Genomic DNA, 26,276 nt, shown 5'->3' with positions numbered 1-26,276 from the left:
GGGATTGATGTTGATATCCAGGGTGTAGTCTGTTGTTGTGATGTTGGCAGGTTTTTCTGGCTCAGGGTGATTGAGCACATCATGGAAATGCTGGACCCATCTGGCTGCTTGCTCTCGCTCTGATGAGCAATTGTTGCCGTTCTTATCCCTAATGTGGGTACTTTGGCTTGTGTGATTTCCACAGAAACGTTTGGTGATCCAATATACAGTCCCTAGATTCCCTAAGGCTGCGGCCTTCTCTGCTTCCTTTGCCAGGCTTTCTGCAAAGGTCCTCTTGTCTCTCCTTGCACTCCTCTTCACTTCTTTGTCCTTGTTTTATAGGACAGCTTGGCTTTTTGAATGAGTCATTGGGACTGTTTTCTCTACTCAATTTTCTGCCATGTCTTAGCGAATATCCATTCTATGGCTCCTCTCTGTTTATAGCCTAAGACTTTTTCTGCTGTTTCAAAGTATATGTTTTTAATGATGTTTCATTTGTGGTTTACAGAGGGCTCTTCTGTTGCAAGGGTAACATCTAGTGTGCTAAAACAGTTCCTCAGTTCCAGGACAAATTCCTTATTTTCTTTTGGATAATGGAGCTTTACAATATCTAACACCTTCTGTCGCTGGCCTTGTGGCATCGAATTCTTCAGCTTGAGCTTGATGGTAGCAACAAGCAGGTAGTGATCACTGTAGGCATCTGCACCTCGATATGCTCTCACATCTTGTAATGACCTGCTCCACTTTCCATTGAAATCTAATGTGGTCAGTCTGGTTAGTAGTTCTTCCATCAGGTGACTTCCATGTGAGCTTGTGGATGTTCTTGTGTAGAAAAATAGTTCCACCAATAACAAGGTTGTTGTTCAAACAGAAACCAACAAGGCGTTCGCCATTGTTGTTTCTAATGCCATGCCCATGTTTCCCCATTCCCCTTTTGTAGTTGGAATTGTCGGTTTCCACTTTGGCATTCATGTCACCAGTTATCTGGAGCATGTCATGTTGGGGTACCTTAGAGACTACTATTTGGAGCTGTTCATACCATTACTCTTTGGCCTCCTCCTCAGCCTCATTTGTTAGTGCGTAGCACTACAAGATGCTGAATTTGCAGAACTTGGAGTTGAGGCGCACTCGGATAATCCTTTCACTTACTGGTTCCCACTCCAGCAAGGTTTTAGCTTTCTCTTTGGAGATTACGATGGCTACTCCATGTGTATGGGCGCTCTCGTGGCGTGAGTGAAGGATGATAGATCCATCTTGTAGAAGTTGGCGTTTGGAGCCCTTCCAGTGACTTTCACTAATTCCCAGGATGTCTAGGTGGTATCTCTTCATTTCACTGAGGACTTGTGCTGTCTTGGAGGTCTCGAACATGGTTCGGGCATTCCATGCTCCCAGGCGGATCTTGGTCTTTGGCCCAAGCAGTCCCTCCATTGAACCCCAGACTTCCTTTCAGCTTTCATCAGGGGTGGTCATACTGCCATAGTGGCGGAGAACTGTTATGGGCCTGCTGTCAATGGATTTGCTCATTTTAGTTTCTGTAACGCTAACTATTTTACAGGGTAAAGCCCAACCCCCAACCTGGAGGACCACTGGCTACTAAGACCAATCTGGTAAAGTTGGACCTACTAGGAACCAAGGCTCCTCCCAGCATAGCTCTTAGTGTCTTTGAAGCAAGCAAGCCTCTCCACCACGACAAGGTTACAGCACAAGGAGCAGGCTCTGGTAGTGTACCATAACATAAAGGGTGCATTGATCATGCAGATGAGACACTGACATTATATCCTGTCATGCACAAACAACAGATAAAACATTATAAAAAAAGCATAATGAAACATGTTTCTGTTGTATTGATTGCAATGTTAGGCTGTATGTTGATGTCTGTTTCAAAACATATCACACGAAGTATGTGTACTAAATCTGAATCAGCGCACCAGTGGACACTACACACACCTTTCCAACTGTATTTCTGTTGATGTTCTGGTATTTACATGCTTCTGTTACCCATGATGATATCTTTTATTGGCTAGCCTGAGTTGCCTTGAATGCTTGCATATTGTAATCTTTTTAGTTGGCCAATAAAAGGTGTAATTTTGCTTGACTTCTCACTACATTCATTATGGCTAACACAGTACAACATCCTAGTACTATTACACATGATTAAATTTTTTCTTGTTGAAAAATCTTCAGCATTTTATACTTGTTTTTCTAGAGGTATAAGAATGTTAGTGGTTTCTATGCACTGTCTGGATGTGGAGAGCGATAAGTTTATTATAACTCCTAGGTCCTTATTCTAAGGTGTACCTTTCATTTTCAGACCTCCCAGTGTGTAGTCACACCTAACATTTTTACTTCCTACATGTAATACTTTACATTTACTGATATTAAATTTCATCTTCCTCAGATATGCCCAAGCCTGAATGCTGTCCAAGTCCCCCTATAATGATTCACCTAATCCTAGATTATCTGCTATCCCACCTGGTTTGGTATCATCTGCAGATTTAACTGACTTGTTATGTATATTCCTTTCCAGAGTTTTTATACATTTCAGTGGAAATGAAGGGTTAACCTGTTAAAAGTGATCCTGGTTAGCTAGTAATCATAAATATTCACTTAATTATGCAGTTTTCATTCCATTCTTATCATACATCTTACCTTTTTTTCTCCCTTGTAAGGTTCTTTTTAAAAAGCATGTAACTGCAACTCTGTAAGCCCATTAAACCCTTAACTAAATTTCAGATTCCTGTCTTAAAATGTCATTTGTAGAGGAGCACCGACAAAAACATTTTAGTGAAGTCAATATTGAGCTGATAAGATTAGACCGTGTGATGGAGCCCCAATATCAAATATCACAACACTTATCAGAATTCTGCAGCAGAGTTCCCAAACATTTTACAGAAACACTTAAAAGTTGCAGAATATAAAGTGCAACTCACTCCTGAGTCTTTGCCAGTCTGAACTTTTACTGCTTTGGCTTTGCAGGCAAGCGTTTATCCACAATCCTGACCTCTGATTAAATAAGAGGAGAAGTAACAGGATCCTGATACTTGATTGCAAAGCAGACAATTGCAGGGGATCATGGAGAAGGAGTGTATTTCATGTTATACTGTGCCATGGAGGTTAACAAAGAAGGTAAAAATTAGGTTAGCAAGGAGAAGATGAGGTGGCTTTCTGGCAACAAAACATATTTATGTTATGCTTACAGCACCTAGGTTTTTAAGTATTGCATTTACTTAGTTGGCTGATGCCTTTATCCAAGGTGACTTGCAACATTTACTGTATAATACAATTGGTTACATTTCTATTGGTTTTCAAATTGGAGAACAGGCAGGTCAAGTGACTTGCTCAGGGTCACACAGTGTCAGTAGTGGGATTTGAACACACGACCTCAGCGTATGAAGTCCAAAGCCTTAAACACTACACTATACTGCCTGCCTTTTATAAACAACATATTTTTAAATAAACCCTTTTAGCAATCACTGTCTCCCAAATTGCTCTGGAATTACAAGACATCATTCTAACATTTTATGTGTTCCTAAGAAGGATGCTTTGTAATCACGTCTGCTGATATGTCTGGTGCCTCCTGACTCAAATGTACAAGGAGGCCTCCACATATGATAAACCATTTATCTGTCAGGCTTTTCAGGGTGCCCCCTACTTTTGGCCTAACATTTTACTCATCTTGATGTCTAATTATGCAAGATTTCAAGCTTTTCAGGGTCCAACTTTACTCCCTGCATCCTCACCATTCCACTGACCTCTTTCTCTTTCACACACATGTATTCTGTCCTAGTCCTACTGACCTTCATTCCTCTCCTCTCTAAAGCATATCTTTACCTCTGAGGGTCTCTTCTACCTGCTCCCTAATCACAATGTCATCCGCAAACATCATAGTCCACCTTGATAATCATCCCCTCTCTCATTTTCTTCAATCATCAGTCTCTCAAACCTGCTCAACAAACTCTCCTCACTTGTGAGTATCCATCTTTATCCTTTTATCACCCTAACCTGCTGAACATCTTTCTCAGCTTGGCCCCTCTGTCTAGCCAATTGGTACAGGTCTGTTTCACCCTCCTTAGTGTCCAACCTCTGATGCAACTCATCATACATTAGGAGCTAGCAGAAGATGGTGTTCATTTAGGATCAGAGAAAGGCATAATGTTTTGGAAATGCTGGACAATAATGAACTTGTAAAAAACAATGATTGGACAGAGATCAGATTAGATTAGGTTAGACAAACTTTATTAATCCTGAAAGGACATTTATAGTGTGTCTATTCATTGATTTCATTGATAGAATGATATTCGTAGCAAATCTTACATCACATGATTTGTCCATCAACACTGAGAAGCCATTGGCTTTCAGCCAAAATGAAAGTGTAGGTAGCTTTAACATTTTTGGTAATGGAGAAAATGCATTAGTGATGCTTTGAGTATTTCAAAACCAACCATTTCTTGAATATTACACCAAACTTTGAATGCATTTACAACACGTGAAGTAATATGCTGGCTTATACATTTCCCCACCACTACACGTGAGGTAATGTTAAAGCAAGCAGCATTCATGTAAATTGCTGGTTTTCCTGGAATTGTTGATGGGATTGTCGGCACACATGTAAACTTCATTGCCCCAAGTGTGAATGCGTACACATATGGAATCACTAGTGATATGACAGTATGTGACGATGCGGGTTCTGCTCCGTGCTCCCTTCTCACATTTTGGGTTCTTCTTGAATCAGACACCATTGACAATGTAACCGGATGAGCTGGACAATGAGGACACCAAACAGAGCAATGGAAAGGTGCATTAAACATTAAAACAAACAAAGTGTCCAAATAAATAGTGCAGTTTTTCCAAAGCGTTCATAAATAAATAATCCATAAAATCAGGAAAAATCCTAAACAAGGCTAAAATGAGACTAAACTCCTGCCACAGACATTGGGGTCACACCTGCCAAGCACAGCTCCTTCCCAATCTCTCCAGCTCACCCGAAGCATGCTTAGCGAGATAAAATTCAGCTGCCGCGGTCCTCGCACTACCAACCCCTGCCAGACTGCTCGGATTTGGTTGTCCTCCTGTCTTCCTTGTCACACTCATGGTTGTCCCTCGGATCCCTAGAGTGGACTCCTCCTCGATTGAACCCACTCTTGTATTAAATCAATGGGGGCGATCCTCTCCCTTGAGCGGCCAATCACTTGCTCTATCATGAGACCCATGACCATGCTGATCTCTTTCATCAGATGGCTGGCTCGTCTGCTCTCTTACACTGACCCCAGTGTCACACTTTCGCTCCCCTAGCCTCTTTCTTTCACATCTCCATGATCTCCTTTCTGTTCCCTGTTACTCTGTTACCCTTCTTTTTGTGTCGGTCCATTCTTATATGGCTCCGTGAGGGCAGCAACTCAATCATGCACTGCAGGAAGCCGATTAAGCAATTAAGAAAGATCGCCCTCTCACGTGCAAGTGCGACTCACCCCAATTACTCCATCTACTCCCCACAGCTGCACGATTTCACCCAAGGAGACTGACACGGCCAAATAGATTATTCAAAAAGCCACAATTCTTTCATAGCTGCGGACCCGTTACACCACACAGTATCAACACAATGGATGCAAACTATTTTTCTTGCTGTTGTTGCAAAGTGGCAACAATTATGTGCAGCTCAGAAAAATATCCAACCGTCTTCTTCTTCTACTACTTTATTATTTTTATTATTACTTTTGTGGTGATGCCTTAGCATTATTCTCAGAAAACTACAAAATGTCATTTTGATTTTCAAGGAAAGAAAAAAAATGCCTTCATAAGTGACATTTTGCAGCTTGGGCTACCTTAAAAATCATGGTGTCATTCATTCTCTAACATGAACTTCTCCTCCTTGCTAGGAGTGGGTGTAGGTACCTTCAATATCTCTTCATATGTCCTCCTCTGGGGTAGGACCAAACTCTTTTCATGGCAGACTTTTAGTGCAATTCCTAGGAGTAATTCTGAAATGCTGAATAACACAAGCACAGGACTCTGCTAGGTCTGGACCTCAGGAACAGGACTCACCCCAAGCAGCCTCGCCTCAAATCTAAATGACAGGCTTTCCAGCCTGCACTGGTCCAAAACAGGACATAGTCTTTTAAATTTCAAAATATTAAAAAATACCCTTTAGGGGAGAAGTTAACTGAAAGCCTCTAGAATAAAGGACAAAAACAAAACAAATCTTTTTTTTAAATAAAGAATTTAAGTCATGGCATATTGAGAAGAGCAAAAGTAAGACAAACAAGGATTACCTTAAAAAGGCAACCCAAAGCAAATACAGTCGGTCTGAAGTACAAAGACACAATCTAGAAAACAGAAACAAAAATTCACAATGCCAGAAAATGCAAATATTGCTTACAATATTGATCCTTACATTACAGCACTCAATGACCCTCTGCTGAATCCAGCCCCTCGACCAGAATAAATAATCTGAGAGCGGTCCTACAGCAATGATGTCACAGAGGACCCATCTCTTGCAGTTCCACACTACAAAACACAAGGGAAGCAGCAAAGAAACAAAAATGCAAGCAAAATAATTTAAACACCACAGTAGACCAAATAAAAGACCAACATTTAAGCCGGAAATCAGATCCTGGCTAAAACATAACGTACTGTAAACACAACTTTTTCTGAATGATAGCTGACACATGAATGAAAATAAAACAAAAAAGTGAAAAGGGGAAAAGGAAAAGTTAGACTGTGTAAATCTGGAAATTCAAGCTACAAGCCTTTCAGTACCTCCTTTAATTGACTCAAAAAGTGTAGAGAGATCAGGTCACTGTTGACATCATCTACTTTCACTTCCATGGTCATAACCTCCATCTTTGCTGTCCGGTTAAATAGCTGCGGCTAAAAAAAGAGAGTGAAAGCTTTACTCTTCACGGTTCACTTTATGGGTGGATTTTTGAAACATGAATCTGGCAGGCAGACGATGAGGACACATAGCCTGGTCCTGCAGAGGTTAGTAAACTGATCAGCTAATGGACAGATTCAAGGCAGCAGGCAAGCACATTGACAGACTAGAGATCAAATTCTTGGAAAAAGGAGGAAAACGCACAGATCAAAAGGATGAGTCAAAAATTGTGGTTAAGAAAAAAATTAAACAAAGTGCAAAATTAGTGTACAAACTAAGCAAAGCTGGTGACAAGAGATGAGAGTCAGTGACGGAGCAATGAGTAATGGCAAAGGACCTGTTTAAATAATGAGGCAGATGGGCTGAAACTGTGGTTGGCTGCTGTGTAATTGCAGTTGTCAAGCAATTGTGGGTGGGATGCATGGCCAGAAACAAACCACTTTGGAGGTGTGGTAGGCGGCTGCCTCCATCTAACCGGTTGGTGTGTTCAGACAATTGTTGGAGTAATTATATTTTAGAATGTATTGGCATACCTGTATATGTCATTGATGCTAGACAAACTTGTAGTATGCCTAATGAAAGGGAAATCAGATTTATTATCAAAACTATACTTTGAATTATTTGATTTTTATATTCTTTTTCTAATAGTTAAAGTTTTTGAACAATGGTTTTAACTATTGCCATGCTAAGCAGTTCAGGTATGGAAATCTTATGTTCTTTCTATATGTGACATTATATGCTGATGCTTGCGTCACTTTTTTGCAATGCGTTCTGATATCAACATTACTGCATATTACCTGTGAAGTGCAGCAAACTAATAAATAAAATAATTGTTCATAGTTTTATAAGGAATTATAGATTAATATAACAAGCTTATCCCCATATTGGAGGAAACCATTCTGTATTTATATTATAAATATGTGTACGCATCCACACTTGGGGCATTGATGTTGGGACCAGCGTGCTGTCAATGCCAACCATATATATTTTATGGGCATCTGTTGAAAAAGAATAGGGTCTATCCTGCTGTCCTGAAGTAAAAATTACATTGTTCTGCCCCAGAGGGACCATTAAAATGTTCAGGTTAAGATCCTTGCTCAAAGGCCCAAAAGAGTACAATCCCTTCTGGCAGTAAGGGGATTTGAACCAACAGCCTTCCAGATATCAGTGCACATCCTTAGCCTCAGAGCGACGGCTTTGCCACTCATTTAATTTCCTAACCCATTTAATCCAGTAGTAGCAACTCTGGATAGGACACCAATTGATCGCAGGGCCAACACACACCAACACACCAAACACACACTGGATCCCATTTAGCATGTGTGTATTATGTGTGGTGCATGGCCGGCTTTCTATTCTGGCAAATACCCCCAGGCCGCCAGAGGGAGCCATCCTTACAACATGGAGATGCTTCAGATTCCAGCAGGATATCATGGACTATGGAATTTTCCTGTAAAGCCCTGCTGGATAACATCGGGACCACCAGGGGTCGCTTCAGGGAGAACCAGGGACTGCTATTTGCCCTATGCCCCGGAAGTACGTCCAAGTCACATGGACGGAAGGAATGACGTACTTCTGGGGTGAAGAAAAGGACTTTTTATCTGACCCGGAAGTGATAAGGAATCATGGACTGAAGGATGAGAAACACTTCCGGGTCAGGGACTATATAAGAACTTCGGGAACTCCCAGACGACGAGCTGAGCTGTGAGGAAGTGTGGCTAAGTGTCTGGGAGAGGAGGATTGATTATTGATTTATTATTGTGTTTATTTATGAGTATAGTGGAGTGTAGAGTGCTTGGTGCACATTATTATTATAAAATAAAGTCATATTGGACTTTTATCTGGTGTCTGACGTCTGGTGTGAGGGTTCAAGGGGTCGACAGTGCCCCTATCTTTCACATATGTAATTAGTCTTTGTAGTTTACCTGTAAACTGTTAATATGCTGTTAGCTTGCTGACAATGAAGGGAGCTATATAAACATAAACTAAATTTAAAGCAAACAAAATAGACGGGCATGCTGTCCAGGGACTCATCCAAGTTTGATATTTAGCTTGAGCCCATAAAGACTGGCTACACTTGACCTTGCGTCATGTGTTTAATAAAAGCGCTGCTCTGACTGGTGTCTCTAATTAAATTAGGAAATGAATATTTGGTATTGGTCCCAGCATTTCCAATTACAATAATAAAGTGGAATTTAATTGAACCTAATTACTCTGCCTTTAATAAGGACAGAGTGCTTTGCACATTTACAAATTAAAATAAATAAGGATGCACTTGAACATGCAAAATACTGCAGAGAGCACAATAAAATATGCAAAATAGAGAACATAAGAACATAAGTTTGATAAACGAAAGGTAATCATTTAGTTTATCAATCAAAACAAAAACATACACCTTTACAAACTTTATTGTAACAAATTAGATTCACAATATGGTGAAATATTACTGATTACCCTGAAGGTGTGCTAGGATTTAGCCAACTGCATTTACAGTAGCTAAAACCATCAGACAGCAATAAACAGAACAAAATTCCAGCCTATAAATACACTTTTAAAAGTAACGGCTCGGTATTGATTGTAATAAAATTAATAAATAAATAAAAAAAAAAAAAAGTAACGGCTCTTTAGTGACACTTTACTGGGTTGCGTGGTTACTTGTAGTACCACTGCAAGACCAAGAACCATTTCATTCTGGGAAGGAGTTCTTTGCTCATTAATGTGGTTGTTTGGGCTTTGACACGGTTCCTAATGTGTAGGCAAAAGAGAAAAATGTTTAATGTATACCAAGCTACCTATGTCAGCAGCCATACCACCTGTGCTTCAGAACAGGTCATCCACCTGAAGCTAAGCATATTTGGGCCTGGACATTACTTGGATGAATGACCATCCAGGAAAAGCTTTGGTTACTATTTGAAGAGGTGTTGGTGAGGCCAGCAGGGGGTGCTTACCTTGTGGTCTGTCTGTGGATCCCAATGCCCCAGTGCTGTGACAAGGACACTATGCTGTAAAGCGTGGAACCATCCTACGGATGAGACATAAAACCAACTCTCTTTGGTCATTAAAGATCTCAGGGCATCTGTTGGAAAAGAGTAGGGTCTATCCTGCTGTCCTGGCTACATTGCCCACATCATGCCCCCCTAATCATCCCTTGTCTCTAACTGGCTATCTCTCTCACCACTTCATCACTTAATAGCTAATGTTTAGTGAATGTACTGCTGCAGTATTGGCTGCCATCACATCATCCAGGTGCATGCTACGCATTACTGGTGGTTGAAGTGGTTCCCCTCTGTCTATGTAAAGCAGTTTGGGTAGCGGGAAAAGCACTATATAAATGTAATTACTTATTATTCTGATTATTACCTAGCATGGTATGAACAGATCAAGAAAATCTTCACTCAAATGTGTTATTGTAAGCTTTTAAAATCAGGAGCCCATCTGTGTTGTATAAATTTATTAGCATCTATTCATGGTTATTTACGAAGTCTGTTATAGATGTAAATAAATAGAGGTTCTTTCTGGAACCTTTGTGTGGTTGGTTTTTTTGGGAACCAAAAATAGTTCCCCTATGGCATCGCTCTGAAGAACTGCTTTTGCGCCTTTATCTTAAAGAGCGTATCTTTAGCCAACTGGCATTCCAGCAGAACAACATTCTGCAGGTCGAAAGTGGCAAACAGTTTGGAGCATAGTTTCTGAACATATAAATAATTTATTGTCATAGCAGTGCGGCTCACAAGGTTACATTGTCCATTCTTCCATCCATCCACCCATTGTTAGGGCCTGTTCATTCTTACTCCCTGTTACAGAGAGTTGGGGTTTATCACAGTAGTGCAAGGGAGAAACCAGTGCTACAATGGATGATGTATATCGGAAAAGATAAAATGCATTTGTGTTCGTTTTCACCTTGCGACGGCACTTCCATATGTGCTATTTTTGCAATACTTTTCTATTTTATTGTCTGTTATGTAAAGCCTCATACTACAATTTGGTTGCACGTCTGAATAAATTTAGGGCACAGTCCTGGAAATATCATTCTCAAATATTACGTAAATAATTGTAATTCCAAGGGAAAAAATGAGTTGTAAACTAATACAGAGCAGATGTTTCAGACAATCTGGAATTCATGGGATCTATTTTTGTTTGGATTTCTTGGAATTCTTCACAGATATTATAAAGTATGATTTTTATCATCTTGTATATATTGTTCTTATTGAGTGTCACCTACTGACTTGGTCATTGGCTTCTTCATTTTGATGAGCTGTTGCTATGATCCCATATCATCACTAAGTGCAAGCTACTCGACATTTGACATCAGAGACAGCTTAGCCATTAGCTAAACAAATGGGCTGGATGGATTGAATGGCCTCTTCTCATTTGTTCGATTTCTTGTTTCTTTTTTTTACGGTTGCATCTTATAGAAGTGCCATCTATGCTTCAATGAATCATTAAACCTTGATTTAAAAATAGGGTCCTTATGAGATAAATATTTCCTTAGCAATTCAATTTAAGAATCATATCCATTTTTGATCTTTAGAAGTAATTCCTAATTTGGTTAGGTTCTTCATTGAAAATGCTGTTGTTTGTTAATCCGCATGCTGAGTCTTGTCCCCACCATTTACTACCATGCTCGTCTGTTCCCTAAATGACAAAATCTTAATTTCTCCTAAAAAAAAATTATTTAATTTTAAAGAATGATTTAAATGGTTACCACAAATGTTCCATGCAGAAATCAGCTCAATCTGCACCATGTTACAAATGATTAGGTGGCTTTTGTAGTTTTGTTCTCCAAAATATGTTGGTCATTATGGGGGAAACACAATCATCTACTTTTAATAATTTAATTAAAATCGTGAGTTATTTATAAGTAAGTTAAAAAAAGGTGGTCTGGTAACTAAAATTACATTCCCGAAAACCATTACAGCAATGGAAACCATGGCTACTGGAGCATTGATGCTCTTAGAAAAACATTATTCACAACACACTTTTGTGTGCCGGAAATCACCTAAACTCATTACAATACCTCTCCTCTTTGGTCTTATCCCCATGCTGGCTAGATCAGGACTAGTAGGGGAAGACAGGGTTAGGCGGACAGGCCAGCCCTCTGCTCTCGCACCCTCAAGGCTCAGTAGTGATCCTTCAGCAAGTCCACCTGTGAAAACTTTGTTATGACTTTTACTTCCTCTAAGATATTCCTGCTTGATATACTGTATTTTTATGCACAGTTATTGGGATTATTGTGTGTTGGGGAGGAAAAAAGATCCTTTCTGTTTTCATCTTGATCTCTTTCGTTTTTAAACACTTTTTTAAACGTCCTCCTTGATGCCTCCCTGTTGAGGTGTTCCGGGCACGTCCAACCGGGAGAAGGCCCCGGGGAAGACCCAGGACACGCTGGACGGACTATGTCTCCCAGCTGTCCAGGGAACGCTTTGGGATTCTCCCGAAAGGGCTAGAAGAAATGGCCGAGGAGAGGAAAGTCTGGGCCTCTCTGCTCAAGCTGCTGCCCCCGCGACCCGACCTCGGATAAGTGGAAGAGGATGGATGGATGATGGATGGATGTATATTTTTCTAGCTTTTCTAAAATTGCCCTGTCGCTGTCCTTTTTATACAGTATATGCTGTACAATTTCATTTGACTGTTTGAAGTTGATTATATCGAAGGTCGTTGGGGCATAAGGTGGGGCACCTCGTGGGGTGACATTGGCCTGTCCTTATATTAGTCGGCTTACAGCAGGAAGGTGAGTGGCAATGATCAGCCTGATTTCAGCATTTCAGGTCCAATTTGTTACAACATCACAGATCCAGTGTGCTGGGTTTGAGACCCACCTGGCTACAGTCTGCCTTGTTTTTTTTTTCTTTAAGAATTCTGGTTTTCATTCAATATCCCCAAAGATGGGCATTTTAAGTTAACTGATGATTCTAAATTGGCCCCTGTGTGAGTGTGGGTGTGTGTAAGTGGGCTCTGTGATGGACTGATTACTGCCTTACGCACAGTTCTGGCCCCCTGCAATACTGAATTGGGCTAATTATTGGGCTTGAGAATGATATGTTAATTTCAATTGCATTATATTTGCACTAATACCAATATCATTTATCTAATAAAAGCATTCTACACAAATTCATATATGTAATGTTTTAATTCACAGAAAAGAAACATGCTGTGTTCCTTTGATAATAGTCTTCTTTTACATGCTGAGAGACTGACATACTGAAAAGGCATCATGTGTCGTAAATGCATACAACTGTAATGCTCTGCTGCTTTTAAAATGACTAGGAAGAGAACCTACTTCATCAGACAGACACAAAAAAGTCACTGAGCTAATAAAATGTTTAAATGAAAAACGCAGAAACAGAAATTGGCATAGCCAGCAAGGTGCTTAACTGATTAATCTGGTGCTTATGGGGTCTGTCATTTGCTTTATCCAATTAAAATAGTAGTGAAATGGGGCAGAAGAATGAAGACAAAGCAACAGAGTTACACTAGGGTACCATATACTGGCATGCATGGCCCCTTACTTAATTAAAGCTGCTAGGCAATGTCTTGACTAAAATAGATATTGTATGTATTACAGCAATTGTCAATTATGTTTGAATTAATTGGTAACCTAGGAGCTGCTTTAATTTAGGCAATCTGAGCAACATTATGAGCCTGGGCTATGTATCAATAAATTAAGAATGACTGAATTTAATATACCAGGTCAATAAGAAAACACTCAAATATCAGTACATTTGAGCATAAAACTTAGATTTTTTTTATATTTTAACTTCACAAAAACTTGTTTTTACCTTCATCAATGCCAAGTAATGTTAGTGTCACAGTGATACAATGATCGGAGGTTCTGCTCAAGCTTTATAACACACCGTTGAGGCTTCATCTGGAGTACTGTGTGCGGTTTTGGTCTCCAGGCTATAGCAGCACTAGAAAAGGTCCAGAGAAGAGCAACTAGGCTGATTCCAGGGCTACAGTGGATGAATTATTTAGAAAGAATAAAAGAGCTGAGCCTATACAGTTTAAACAAAAGAAGATTAAGAGGTGACATGAAAAATTTTTTGTTTAAAAATGTTTAAAATTATTAAGGGAATTAGTCCAGTGGATTGAGACTGTGACTTTAAAATAAGTTCATTAAGAATACAGTGACACAGTTGGAAACTTGTTAAGAGTAAATTTTGCACAAACATTAGGAAGTTTTTCTGTTACACGGGGAACAATGGGCACATGGAAGAAGCTACCAAGTAATGTCGTAGACAGTAGGACTTTTGGGACTTCAAAACTTGGTGTTTTTCACAAGAATTAAGTGAATGGCGTGTTTTTGTCTAGATTGTTCTAATGTTCTAATGATACATGTATGGTAGTCTTGCATCTGGCGACAGCTATGAGTGGATTTTGTTTAAAAGTGGGTGGGAACAATTAGAGGGCTCACTGAGTGGCACATTTTTGGCTCATGGCCAATGAATGCAGCACTCAAACTTGGGGCAGTGATTTTGAACTGCAAAAAACAATGGTGCTGCTGTTAACCTTGTCTGACAGACAGCAAACTCCTGATTACAATAAACAGTCTGCAGCTGAAAAGTCCCCAGAAGACCCCAATTAAACATATACATGTGTGTTGCATGTGCAGAGAGGACATTGTATGTGTTACAAGTAAACATAACCTGTTAAAAAAGAAGGAAGATTCTGTAAAATCAGATGATACATTGACATTCATGCAGTTACTGTCTAATAGGAATTGCAAGAATGCCTTGCCAGAACAGAGCCACTGCGTTTTAACATGTAGTATATCCACAGGCCACAAGGCTTATCTAATCTCTATTTGTTGTTAATATGCCATATAATGATGCAATAGTCAAAATGACAGAATGATATCATAGTAGACAGAAGTTTCTCAGACACATGGGGCCAAGGACCTGCATTGGGCTATATGTGTGTGTCTGTCTCTTCTGTTCTTGCACTCATTGGTGGGCAATTTAGCCTTGACTTTGGGGTACACCCTGCTCTTTTTGAAGGATGCTCAGGGATCTTTTATGACCACAGAGTGTCAGGACCTCAGTTTCACATCTCATCCGAAGGACAGCACCATGTTTATATCACAGTGTCCCTGGTCACTGCACTGGGGCATTATGTTCCACATTCAGAGCACTGCTGGCCTCACTAACACTTCTTTGAGAAACAACTCATGCTTTTCCTAGATGGTCTCCCATCCAAGTACTGGCTGTGCACAAACAGGCTTAGCTTCAGGTGGATGAACTCTTCTGAAGTACATGTGGTATGGCTACTAAGGTTTTCCAGCCTGGGTGTTGTGCACTAAAACCTTTAAACATTCACCACAGAACTGTTTTCCTTTCTTATTAACAACAATAGAAAATAGCAAACATATATATAACATTAATTTTCTTATTTAAATGGAATTAAAAAAAATCTCTGTAAGAGCTTTTTGAAGATAGATGATGCTCATTTCAACCTCTCTACACCAAGATGGAGTTTCACACTAATCTAGGTATAATGTCCAATATGAGAATTGTTTGTCCCTCTGTCCACATATTTATGCAGCTGCTGAAGAAAATGAATATTTGAAACACATGAATTATTTTAATTGCACTTCTTATTTTTTCAGCCACTCATTCCTGACCTCAGTGCTTAAAACAGTGTCCCACCATAGAAACTTAGGCCTGTTTTTCCTTGGTGATATTCACAATATTCCCCAACTCCAGTCCATGAAGTAGCTTTTCTTTTTAGACACTGAAAATATCAAAAATGAATGCACATATTATCTTTAAAATCTTGAAGACCTGACTTCACCCTCAATCAAGATAAAAGAACATTTTGAATGACCAGGTTATATTTAGCTTTGCAGTTGATACTTAATACCTTGAAAAACTGAAAAAAATGTTCTATTTTAAGTAATTTCATTACCTTCCCATTTAGAAGTGTCAAGGTTTTTTTCATACTGTTATCTCTGTCTGGTGGAAAAAATCTTGTTCTATTCGGAATTTTGTTTTGTTTTTCAATGACTGATTGCTAACTGGTCATTTCCTACTTAAAAAGCAGCCTGCTCGGAGGACACATTAGGTTTTTCTGATTTAGTCTTCTCCGTAGTAAATCTGTAGGAACACCTACTGTCTAACCAGTATTTGTTTGATATAAATTCTTTCTTATTGCTCACTCAGAATGTCTTCTTTATTAAAATCAAGATAATTACGTTATAGGGTAAAACATAATGACAAGGTTAGAAAAAAAAAAAAATTCTTAAATCCAAAATCAGTGAAGCATTGAAGCTTATGTAGATGTGTTCCAAAGGTGAATGATATTCTTTTTTTTTTTTCTAGAAAAGGAAGAATCCGAAGCATTTTGTTAAAACTCTGTTTTCCACAGCAACATATATTACATAACAAAACAGAATCATACAGTGTTAGGTATACAAAAGTATTTATTATAGAAGTATTTGTAATCAAATCAAATGTAAAACCAAAGCTATTTGCCATTTTATCTAGTTTGTTATAGAAAAACAAGTTACCCTCAGAGTCCAGAGCCACGGTCATAACATTATAACAAGCACCTTCTGAGCAATGAATAGCAAGTTAACATTTCTAAATCTGTTTTCTTTTGTATCTGAATACGTACCAGCAGAAACATTTTCTTTTATCAGTGAACAGCATAAACAGTCTATGTTCAGTAACAACTCTTTGAGGGCTAATATTTTTTCCAAAAAACGCACAAAGCAATGGTTTCACACATAAATCAACATAAAACGTCTGTTGCTGCCTATTGTGCCTACTGTCGGCGCCTATTTGCAGTTTGCGGCAACAGTGGCTGTGCAGGGGGCCAGCTCTATGGCCAGCAGGAATGCACGGTGGGCTGGCTGTTTGGCTGTTTGTGAGACAGGTACACAGGGGCGGCAGTTGCAGTGAGACGCAATATGGTTTGTATCTCCTGTCATCGTAAGTGTCTGAACTCCCAGGCGAACGTTGCCATAGCTGCATCAGCTACACAAATGTGTTCACACCACAATCAGCTGGAGACCAATCAGCTGATGCCGGTACCTCACTTTTGTTTTCGATCTACATCTCCAGATCACTTGCATCAAAATCAGAGTCCAACAAATCAGTCTGATTCAATGATAATACGAACAAAGTCCACGGATCCACAGATTATTTTGCTCTGAGCATTCACTTTGGTATCTCTCCACATGCCATTTTAGAAGCTGTTTGCTCTTCACTACTCATGCATGCGTAGGGAATTGAGGTCAAATCAACAAAGCTAACTTTCCTTCTAGCAAAAGCATATCTAATAGCACTGTAACAAGAAGATCACTGATCGCTATTGATTGCTAGCGAGACTGAGGCTTTGAAAATAATAATAACAAAAACTCCATTAACGCATGATAAAATAATTGTCGGCGTTAATTAATTAATGCATTAACGCAATAATAACACGTTAACTTGCACAGACAGACGGACATCGTTGTTTCTCCCAACACACGTTTATTTACACCAACTATGTACAATATATACAAAGTCCAGTACACAAATCCAGTGCCTCCAGCACCAATCCCCCAAAATCCGGGCCTTTCACAGTCTTTACAAAGCATCTCTTCTGGCCGCCTCCAGTCCTCTCTCCAGCTCCATTCTCTTCCACCCCACTTCCGCTTTCGAATGCAGGGAGGCGGCCCCTTTTATCACACCAAGGATGGGCTCCAGCTGCTTCCCGGCATTCCTCCGCGGACACGCCCCAGTGTGGCGGAAGTGCCGGCTGTGCACCCAGAAGCCCTCTGGGTGTCTCCTGTCTTCTTCCCCCTTCTTCAGGCACTGGGGCGCCACCTGGTGGTGGCCACGGGCCCTACAGGTTTGGGCTTCCAAGCCCCTTACCCGAGGCCACCAACAAAACCAGGGCGGTCGCCCCCTCGTGGTCGGGAGGAGGCACCAGCCCTCCTCCATGTCCCCTTGGACGACAATATATATATATATATATATATATATATATATATATATATATATATATATATATATATATATATATATATATATATATATATATTATATATTATACATATATAAACGTAGGTAGACAGTATAAATATATGAAGGTGCCTCATAAGACAGATATAGTAAGATGAGCACCACTAAGATTTACTTCCACTCATAGTAAAATATCAAACAGGTTAAAAAAATAAATAAAGACATTGGTTACAATGTTCATCCTGCAGACCATTTTCAGTTCTAAAAAACAGTCAAGAAAATGCTAAAGGTCTTCGCTAGAAGAACTGAGAAAGTGCTTTCCCCAGTACTGTCACAAGACCTAACCATATTTATTAAAGCTAGCCTATTATTCTGCAACCTTCTGTGCTTATTTAATGTAATATATTTGCCTTCTGTATCTGACTCTCCAGAATTCTTCCTATGCTTCGATGCCCAGTAAGCCATTGACAGAGCAGAACAGGCTCATGTATTTATTATATAGCACAAATTTGAGTTTTCCCAAATATACCCGAATGGATTAAATTACTTTATCTTGGACAACACGCCTCAATCCATAATAATAATATGAACCTGAATTACTTTGGAGTCCTCTTTTGCCAATATTTTTAACAATTAACATTGAACCACTTGCTATTCATCTCCAAATGTATTCAAAGATAAATGGAGTCATCAAAGAAAGGCTCAAGCAGAAAACACCCCTTTATGCGGACCACATAGCAATTTATAGCTCCGAGCCACAGTTATCTCTACTGTTTTTAAACTTGCTAATAGAATTCCATAAAGTTTGAGGATTAAAATTAATTTGAATAAAAAATGCTTTTTTTCTAGTGAATTATTTATTATGTCAGACCAGGCCGGAAAGCTATCAACCTTAATTAAAGGATCAGTGTCTGTGTGTCTATATGTGTGTCCATCTGGTTGCTATGTCTCTGTCATTCCAAAAGATGGTGCATCACAAATCTATTTAGTAATAAAATGCATTGCATTTGCCATTCCCTTTGATGGCACATTACAAATATTAACACTGCTTTTACGAGTCCCATACAAATGTCATATAACAGAGACAGCGCCAAGGTCTACGTTGATTACTTGGATTTCAACCCACCCTTAGACGGGTAAGCACAGCTAGTCCATTGATGATATCAAAACAATTTTAATATCTATGGCTAGCCATCACAGGCAAATATAATCCTTTTAGACATGATTTTGGAAGCACAAAAAAAAAATCGAAAATGCTATTATAAAACCACAGGCTGTGTGATGTAGTGGTTAAAGCTTCGGACTTCAAACTTGAGGTTGTTGGTTCAAATCCCACTACTGACACTGAGCAACTGTGAGCAAGTCACTTCACCTGCATGTGCACCAATTGAAAAGAAAAAAACAACAGTATATAACTGATAGTATCTCTTAATATGTTGTTAGTTGCCTTAGATAAAGGCATTATCCAAGTAATAATAATATGGAGGGTAGATCATTTATTGTTAGTTGAAGGAATTACTGTAGTCTAAATGAATATCCTTCCAAAGCTAAGCATTTCTTACCCCTCAATAACTACCGTGTGGTAAGTGTACCTGAACAAAGTGCCTGTCGTCCAATTTTCCAGGCGGCTGCTGCATATTGGTGGTGGTTGATTTGACTTCCCCCTCTCTATGTAAAGTGCTTTGAGTGCCTTGAAAACCCCTTATAAATGCAATGCCTTCTTCTTCTTCTTTAAGAAGATACAAAACACATGTCACCGTGGTACCACCTAACTTTCAGGGTTTTTTTTTGCTGGCCTGCAAAATGTCATATAATAAAATTTTAAAAAAATTGGCAGAAATCCACAAATCTTCGCTGGCTTGCTGTGCTGTACTCAACTCTGATTATCGTCAATTTACCAGTAACCTAGTGTTCACATTTCATCAATTACTAAAAATATGGAACCAATCTAGGACATTTTAAGGCACAGAAGCTCTTAACAGGCACTCTTATTCATTACAATCAACCTTTTTAGCCTTCTTTAACCTACTCAGTATTTAAGCTATTAAAAATGCTGAGGAATAAGACACTTTGACATCTCTACACTGATAATGTATTTGCTTCTTTTGAACAAAAGCACTCCAAATTTTGCCTAAATCCACACACTTTTTTACTTACCAATTAGAAACTTCATCAAAAGTAATCCACCCAACTTCCCATACCTTCCACCCGATATCTGTCTGATTTGATCCTAGATAGTCTCAATGAAGTTTCAGTCAGCATCTTTACAATATGAGTATATAAAACTACTGCATCCCTTTAATGATTATAGTAAAGTGTGGTGTCGTGGTTAAGGCTTTGGACTTCAAACCCTGACATTGTGTGTTCAAATATCAGTACTGAAACATTGTAACCTGGAGCAAGTCACTTGACCTGCCTGTGCTCCAATTGGAAAAGCAAAAGATATGTAACCATTGGTATCATAGAGTTATAAGTTGCCTTGGATAAAGGCATCAGCCAAATAAATAAATGTAAATGATTGAAAAAGAGATATTTCAATTAAACTCTGGCATTCATAGAATACAATCTAGTTCAACATGTGCCAAGTACGCCGTAATACAACTAAAAGTTTTCCTAATCATGTGTACCTTTAAAAATTTCAAAATGTATTCAAGGTCAGATCCAATCTGTGACCATTGTCATCTAGTGTGAGCATCGATAGACCATATGTTTTGGGAATAACATCATTTTCGGGGAAATATATTTGCATATTTCTGAATAGGTTTGGATTTATAATCACTCCTAATGCATCAACAGTGATATTTGCTGAACGTCCAGATGGGATTTAAGTGTGTAATGAAAAAGTGGTTGTAATATCGTATGCTACACCATCAATACATTGACATCTTTTTCTCAACTGGAAAACCCTGATCCACCTTCTGTAACTATGTAGGACAATGATGTCCTACATTCAAAACACCCAATTCTCTTCAGGAGGATCTGTTCAAATTGTTTTTGAAAAATGTGTTAAGAATTTATCAGTATAATTTTAAAATTAGCACACTGGGCCTGTGATTAGCTCTTTTAGACTATGGACTGTTCTATTGAATATGAACAGCTATGTTAGAATTGAATTGCGCTCTGCATATTTATGGATGAATTTGCAAACCTAAATTGTCAGTAGGGTGTGCTTGGTGTGTGTGAGAGTGTGTGCCCTGCTGATTTGTTCCTGCCTTGTGCCCTGTGTTGGCTGGGATTGGCTCCAGCAGACCCCCATGACCCTGTGTTAGGAAATAGCGTTTTGGAAAATGACTTACTGACTGACATTTTTGTGTGAAAGGAACGAGTGTTGATTTTTCTGTTTTTCCTTGGACACATTATAAGGCATTTTATATCTGTTGTGTTATTATTATTTTCTTCATTGTGCTGTGTGGAAGCACTCTCCATTCTGTCCTCATCCTTCCTAATACTCTAGGCTTTCTTTCTCACTGCCGTTGCTCCAAACTTCTTTCTTAACCGAGCTTCAACAACACCATAAGAGGTAGCATTTTGTATATTCCATCATATTCACTTCAGAGGTCAGAGTGAGTTTCTAAAGTCTTAAAATTATGAGGTTGTAGTCCCTTGTGGTGGTCTTTAGACTATTATACCTTTGGGCTGCAGTCTACCCTTAAGAAGGCTTGTGGCAATTTGTCGACTGTCGGATCTCAGTATTAAACATTATGGTCCTTCCTGTCCCAGGCAGGAAAACATGGGCACCGTTGTTTACCTCCTGATAACTTGGAGCCTCTCTTCTAAGGTCTTTCTCTGTCTGTGATGCCTTTGAACCCTCTAGTTCCTGAGCACAGTTTGCAGTGACAGGACATACTGCCCCTTTGTAGCTCTCTGTGCAGCGACATTGGCATTAGAACATCAGAACAACCTAGACAAGAACAGGCCATTCAGCCCAACAAAGCTCATTGGTCCTATAAACTTAATTCTTCTAAAATAACATCAGGTTTTGAAAGTTTTACTCTTTATCTTCTTTTGTTCAAAATGAAAAAGCTCAGCTCTTTTATTCTTTCTTCATAATTCATGCCCCGTAGCACCGAAATGGACCTAGTTATTATTCTCTGGACCTTTTCTCGCACTGCTACGTCTTTTTTGTAACCTGGAGACCAAGCCTGCCCCCTAGTACTCCAGATTAGGCCTCTCCAGTGTGTTACAAAGCTCGAGCATAACCTCTATGGCACGGGTGTTGAACTGCAGGCCTGGAAGGCCTCAGTGGCTGCAGGTTTACATTCTAACCATCTTCTTTATTAGTGACCAGGTTTTGATATTAATTAATTTCTTCTGCCTACTTGACTCAAGCCTCTTATTTGTTTCTTTTTTCTTAATTAGCAGACAAACAATAATGAGACACAAAACAAGCCACCACATGTGCCCATCACACAATATCTGAAAATAAAGAAAGGTGACGATCTCAGTAATTTTGATCTCTCAGGTTACCAAAACATGTTGACGGTGTTCCTAGAAAAAACAGAAAAATCAACAGTTTTGGAAATGTCTGCTGTGGTAGAATGACAGCAGCAAAATGCCATGGAATTAAATAACGGTTTTAATTAACAGCAAGAATCAGCTTCTCATTAAGAGATTGGTTGGAGTGAAATTGGTTGGAGTTTGTAGCCCCAATTTGGCTGGTCATCTGTTGGCTCATTTCACATCTCATTTCTATTTGCCTGTCATTTAATGAAGAAAGGAATGCATTCAGAGGACTGAATTCTTAAAAGCAGAGCTATTAAAATGCAGGGAAAAGAAGTTGATTAGCAGTGAAAACTGGTCACTGATTAGGAAAAGGGTTAGATTGAAAACCCGTCGCCACTGAGGCCCTCTAGGACAGGAGTTCGACACCCCTGCTCTATGGATTTGTACTCTAAACATCAGTGCACTACATAACCTAACATCCTGTTAACCTTCTTAATGGTTTCTGAACACTTTCTGGCAGTTGATAGTATAGAGTCCATTGCGACTCCTAAATCCTTCTTATAAAGTGTACTTTTGATTTTCAGACCTCCCATTGTGTATTCAAACCTAACATTTTTACTTCTTACATGTAATAATTTACATTTTCTGACATTAAACTTCCTCTGCCACAAGTCTGCCCAAGCCTGTATGCTGTCCAAGTCTTTCTGTAATGATTCAGTATATTCTAGATAATCTGCCAATATCTTGGTATCATCTGCAAACTTATATCTTATCCTTAAAAATTCCTTCTATTAAATTTCCTGTGATGCACATTAAGCTTACTGGCCTATAGTTGTTTGGATCTCTCCCTGTCACTCTTTTTATATAATGAGGTAGTAGTTGCCATTTTCCAGGCCTTCCAAATTTCCACAGTGCTCAGTAACTTCCTAAAACTATATCTCAAGGGTTTATATGTGTACTCACTAACCTCCTTGAGAATTCGAAGATAAATATTATCTGGTAATTTGTTTGGGTTACTGACAAGATATCAGCATGCATATCTCTGTCTCTCTGTTTTAGTTGATTGTTGGTAACACCTTTCCATTTTCCCAAGGCAGTCTAGTGACATTTATGCCAGAGCAAACCCATATATTAATAAACATAATACATTAGACAGATAACTAGATGCTGATGTAGACTCACTCTCTCTGTGCCTCAGGTATAGTCTTGCCAACACAAAGTGTAACAAAGTGAACTCTGTGCCCGCTCACACTTCCTTGCACAAGAATACGGCTTCATTCAAGAGTCACCCACAGGTGTATGCTCACTCACTCGCTCTCTCCGTCTCTCTTTTAATCACAAACACGCACAGAGTTAATAATTATTTGGAACCGAGTCCTTTCACTCCATCAAGTGAATAAATAAGTAATGCAGTCAATTTCCTAATGTAAATCTGCCATTGAAATGGACAAAAGTAAATTTCCTGAAAACGTGCCTTTAAGCTTCCCTTTCCTTAACACAGATGCTTTCATTTGTTGCGTTTTCTCCTTGTACCACTTTAAGATTTTCTGCAGAACAAGAAGGACAGTTTTTGCATAGAAGGTAGTCAGCATAGATGAGATGTACCCGTTCTAACATTGTGACTGAGATCATGTTTCTTTTTCTTTGATTCCAGGAGGGATGCATAGCAAAATGAAGCCTGCAAGTCTGGCAAAGCCACAATGAAGATAAAGACAATCTCTGGTTCCTTATGACAGCCAAGACAAAGCTCAGGTTGCCTCTGCTGGATACGGCAGCTGTCTGTAGGCAGTGGCCATTAAGGGACTATGTATTTCTTTGTGCATTGCAAAAACCTTCTAAAACTGCACCACAGAAAATTCCTGTCGCTCCTGCTGTTATGACTGTCTTTCAGATCAGTACTGCCCAAGTGGGACTGGTGCCCCGAGCTGAGAGAATATGAGAGTGAGTATACCATGTCCACCCCTGAAATGAGCTGTGAAGTAGACTCCAAGATTGACCACCTTTTCCAGCCCACATTGTATATCATTGTCATCATCTTTGGTTTGCCAGCAAACTGTCTGGCTCTGTGGGCTGCCTACTTACAGGTGAAGCAGAAGAATGAGCTGGGAATCTATCTGATAAACCTGTCTGTCGCCGACCTTCTCTACATTGCCACTTTGCCCCTTTGGATAGGCTATTTCTTGCACCACGACAAATGGAGTTATGGCAAGGAATCGTGCAAATTCTTTGGGTTCATCTTCTACACCAACATCTACATCAGCATTGCTTTCTTGTGCTGCATTTCCATGGACCGCTATTTGGCAGTTGCACACCCTTTGAAGTTTGCCAAGGTTCGGCGTGTGAAGACCGCCATAATAGTGAGCCTAGTGGTGTGGACAATTGAGATTGGGGCGAATTCAGCCCCCCTGTTCCATGATGAGTTGTTTAATGACCGCTATAACCACACTTTCTGCTTTGAGAAATACCCCATGGAAAAGTGGGTGGCCTGGATGAACCTCTACCGCATCTTTGTTGGCTTTATCTTCCCATGGGTCCTTATGCTGTTTTGCTATCAGGGCATTTTGCGTGCAGTCAAAGACAACGTCTCCATTGAAAAGCAGGAGAAAGCCAAAATCAAGAGGCTGGCTCTGAGCCTCATAGTCATAGTGCTCTTCTGCTTTGCTCCGTACCATGTCATCCTTCTTTCTCGCAGTGCCGTCTACATGAGCAAGCCATTTGACTGCAGCTTTGAGGAAAATATCTTCACCTCATATCATGTCTCACTGGCCCTCACCAGCCTGAACTGTGTGGCTGACCCAATCCTGTACTGTTTTGTCAATGAGGGGGCACGAGGTGATGTGACAAAAGCGCTATCCACTGTGATCCGCTTCTTCACCAAGACCCGAACCCAGGAGACTCTTGCCAGTGGCTCTCTCACCTTGGAGACGCCACTTTCTGCCAGGAAACTGAACTTCACCAAGTTCAGCACGTACAACACTGAGCTGACAATTTTAAGGGATGACAGCATGCAGCTACACATGCTCAGTATTAAAAAGTAAGGAGCACGTGCGTACAGGAGCTAGCACAAAAGCAGACAGAGCTGGCCAGCAGCAGAGGACCTCCCCATCTCGAGAAAGGTTGCTGCCATGAGCTGGCCAGAGCATGGGTACTACTGCACAACCACAAGAGGCCAATTTGATTGGAAGCTGCAGAGGTATTCGAAGGGAAGTCACTCACCCTGTGGGCTCTCAGCTGTGCTGTACTTTGAGGTGGCACCAGTACCTGGGATCTATAAACAGACTGGATATGAAGAAGGCCGGAATTTCTCTTCCCTGTTTGTCTCTTTTAATTATGTGAAGCATTTGTACAGTAAGTTTTAATATACTGTATTTATGAAAGCACATTAGAGGAAAACTAATAAATTCTAAACTACCTAACCAGCAGAGTCATGCTTCCTTCTCAAATGTAATAGTCTTTCTAATCTCATGTCGCAGGCAAACTCTCAGTGGTCCTCTGCCTTGTTCTTCCACTTCTTACTCCTGCCCTCTACCTGCAAACTCACCCTTAGGCGCCATGCTTCCCAAATGATAGGGTCAATCAGCTGGCCTTCTCCCCTTTGTTTCATATTTCAGAGAGATCAGATTCAGCTTGTAGATAGTGGAAAGTCATATTTGGCTCTGATATGCTTCACCTCCTTGACCACAACTTTGTTTAGGTCTTCGAAGCATGTTTATGAAAGAAAAAAATTCTAAAAACAGCTAAAGCATTAGTGGCCATGGACCGTTTACACAACTGCAGGATCCTCTTATCAGTGAATGCTTTTAGCCTAGAAAAGTAATGAATCATTTTGATAGAAGTATACAGTATAAGCAAACTCCAGTAATATCTCAGGTTCCATGTATTAAAGGAGCGTTAGCTTGTGTGTACTTAGCTTGAAAGATTAAACTCCTTTAGAGTTTCCTCATAACTCCTACCCATTCGCCATAGAGGATGTGTGTGGACTTAATTCTTCTGCTGTAATAGCCCTCCCATGATATGGAGACCAAAACCCCACCTGA

General features: G+C 39.8%; 1 protein-coding gene across 1 annotated transcript in view; it reads left to right on the top strand.

The window, feature by feature from the left end:
* Positions 1 to 25,655, top strand: part of gpr4 (G protein-coupled receptor 4) — a 50,171-nt gene extending 24,516 nt beyond the window's left edge. The window contains exon 2 of the mRNA XM_039771448.1: positions 23,894 to 25,655. Coding sequence (XP_039627382.1) covers positions 24,192 to 25,277 — 1,086 coding nt within the window. The 5' untranslated portion in view covers positions 23,894 to 24,191 and the 3' untranslated portion in view covers positions 25,278 to 25,655. The remainder of the gene's footprint in view (positions 1 to 23,893) is intronic.
* The last annotated feature ends 621 nt before the right edge of the window (positions 25,656 to 26,276 follow it).

The sequence above is a fragment of the Polypterus senegalus genome, chromosome 12 (genome assembly GCF_016835505.1).
Source record: "Polypterus senegalus isolate Bchr_013 chromosome 12, ASM1683550v1, whole genome shotgun sequence".
NCBI lineage: Eukaryota > Metazoa > Chordata > Cladistia > Polypteriformes > Polypteridae > Polypterus > Polypterus senegalus.
This window is presented reverse-complemented; position numbering and strand designations above follow the sequence as displayed.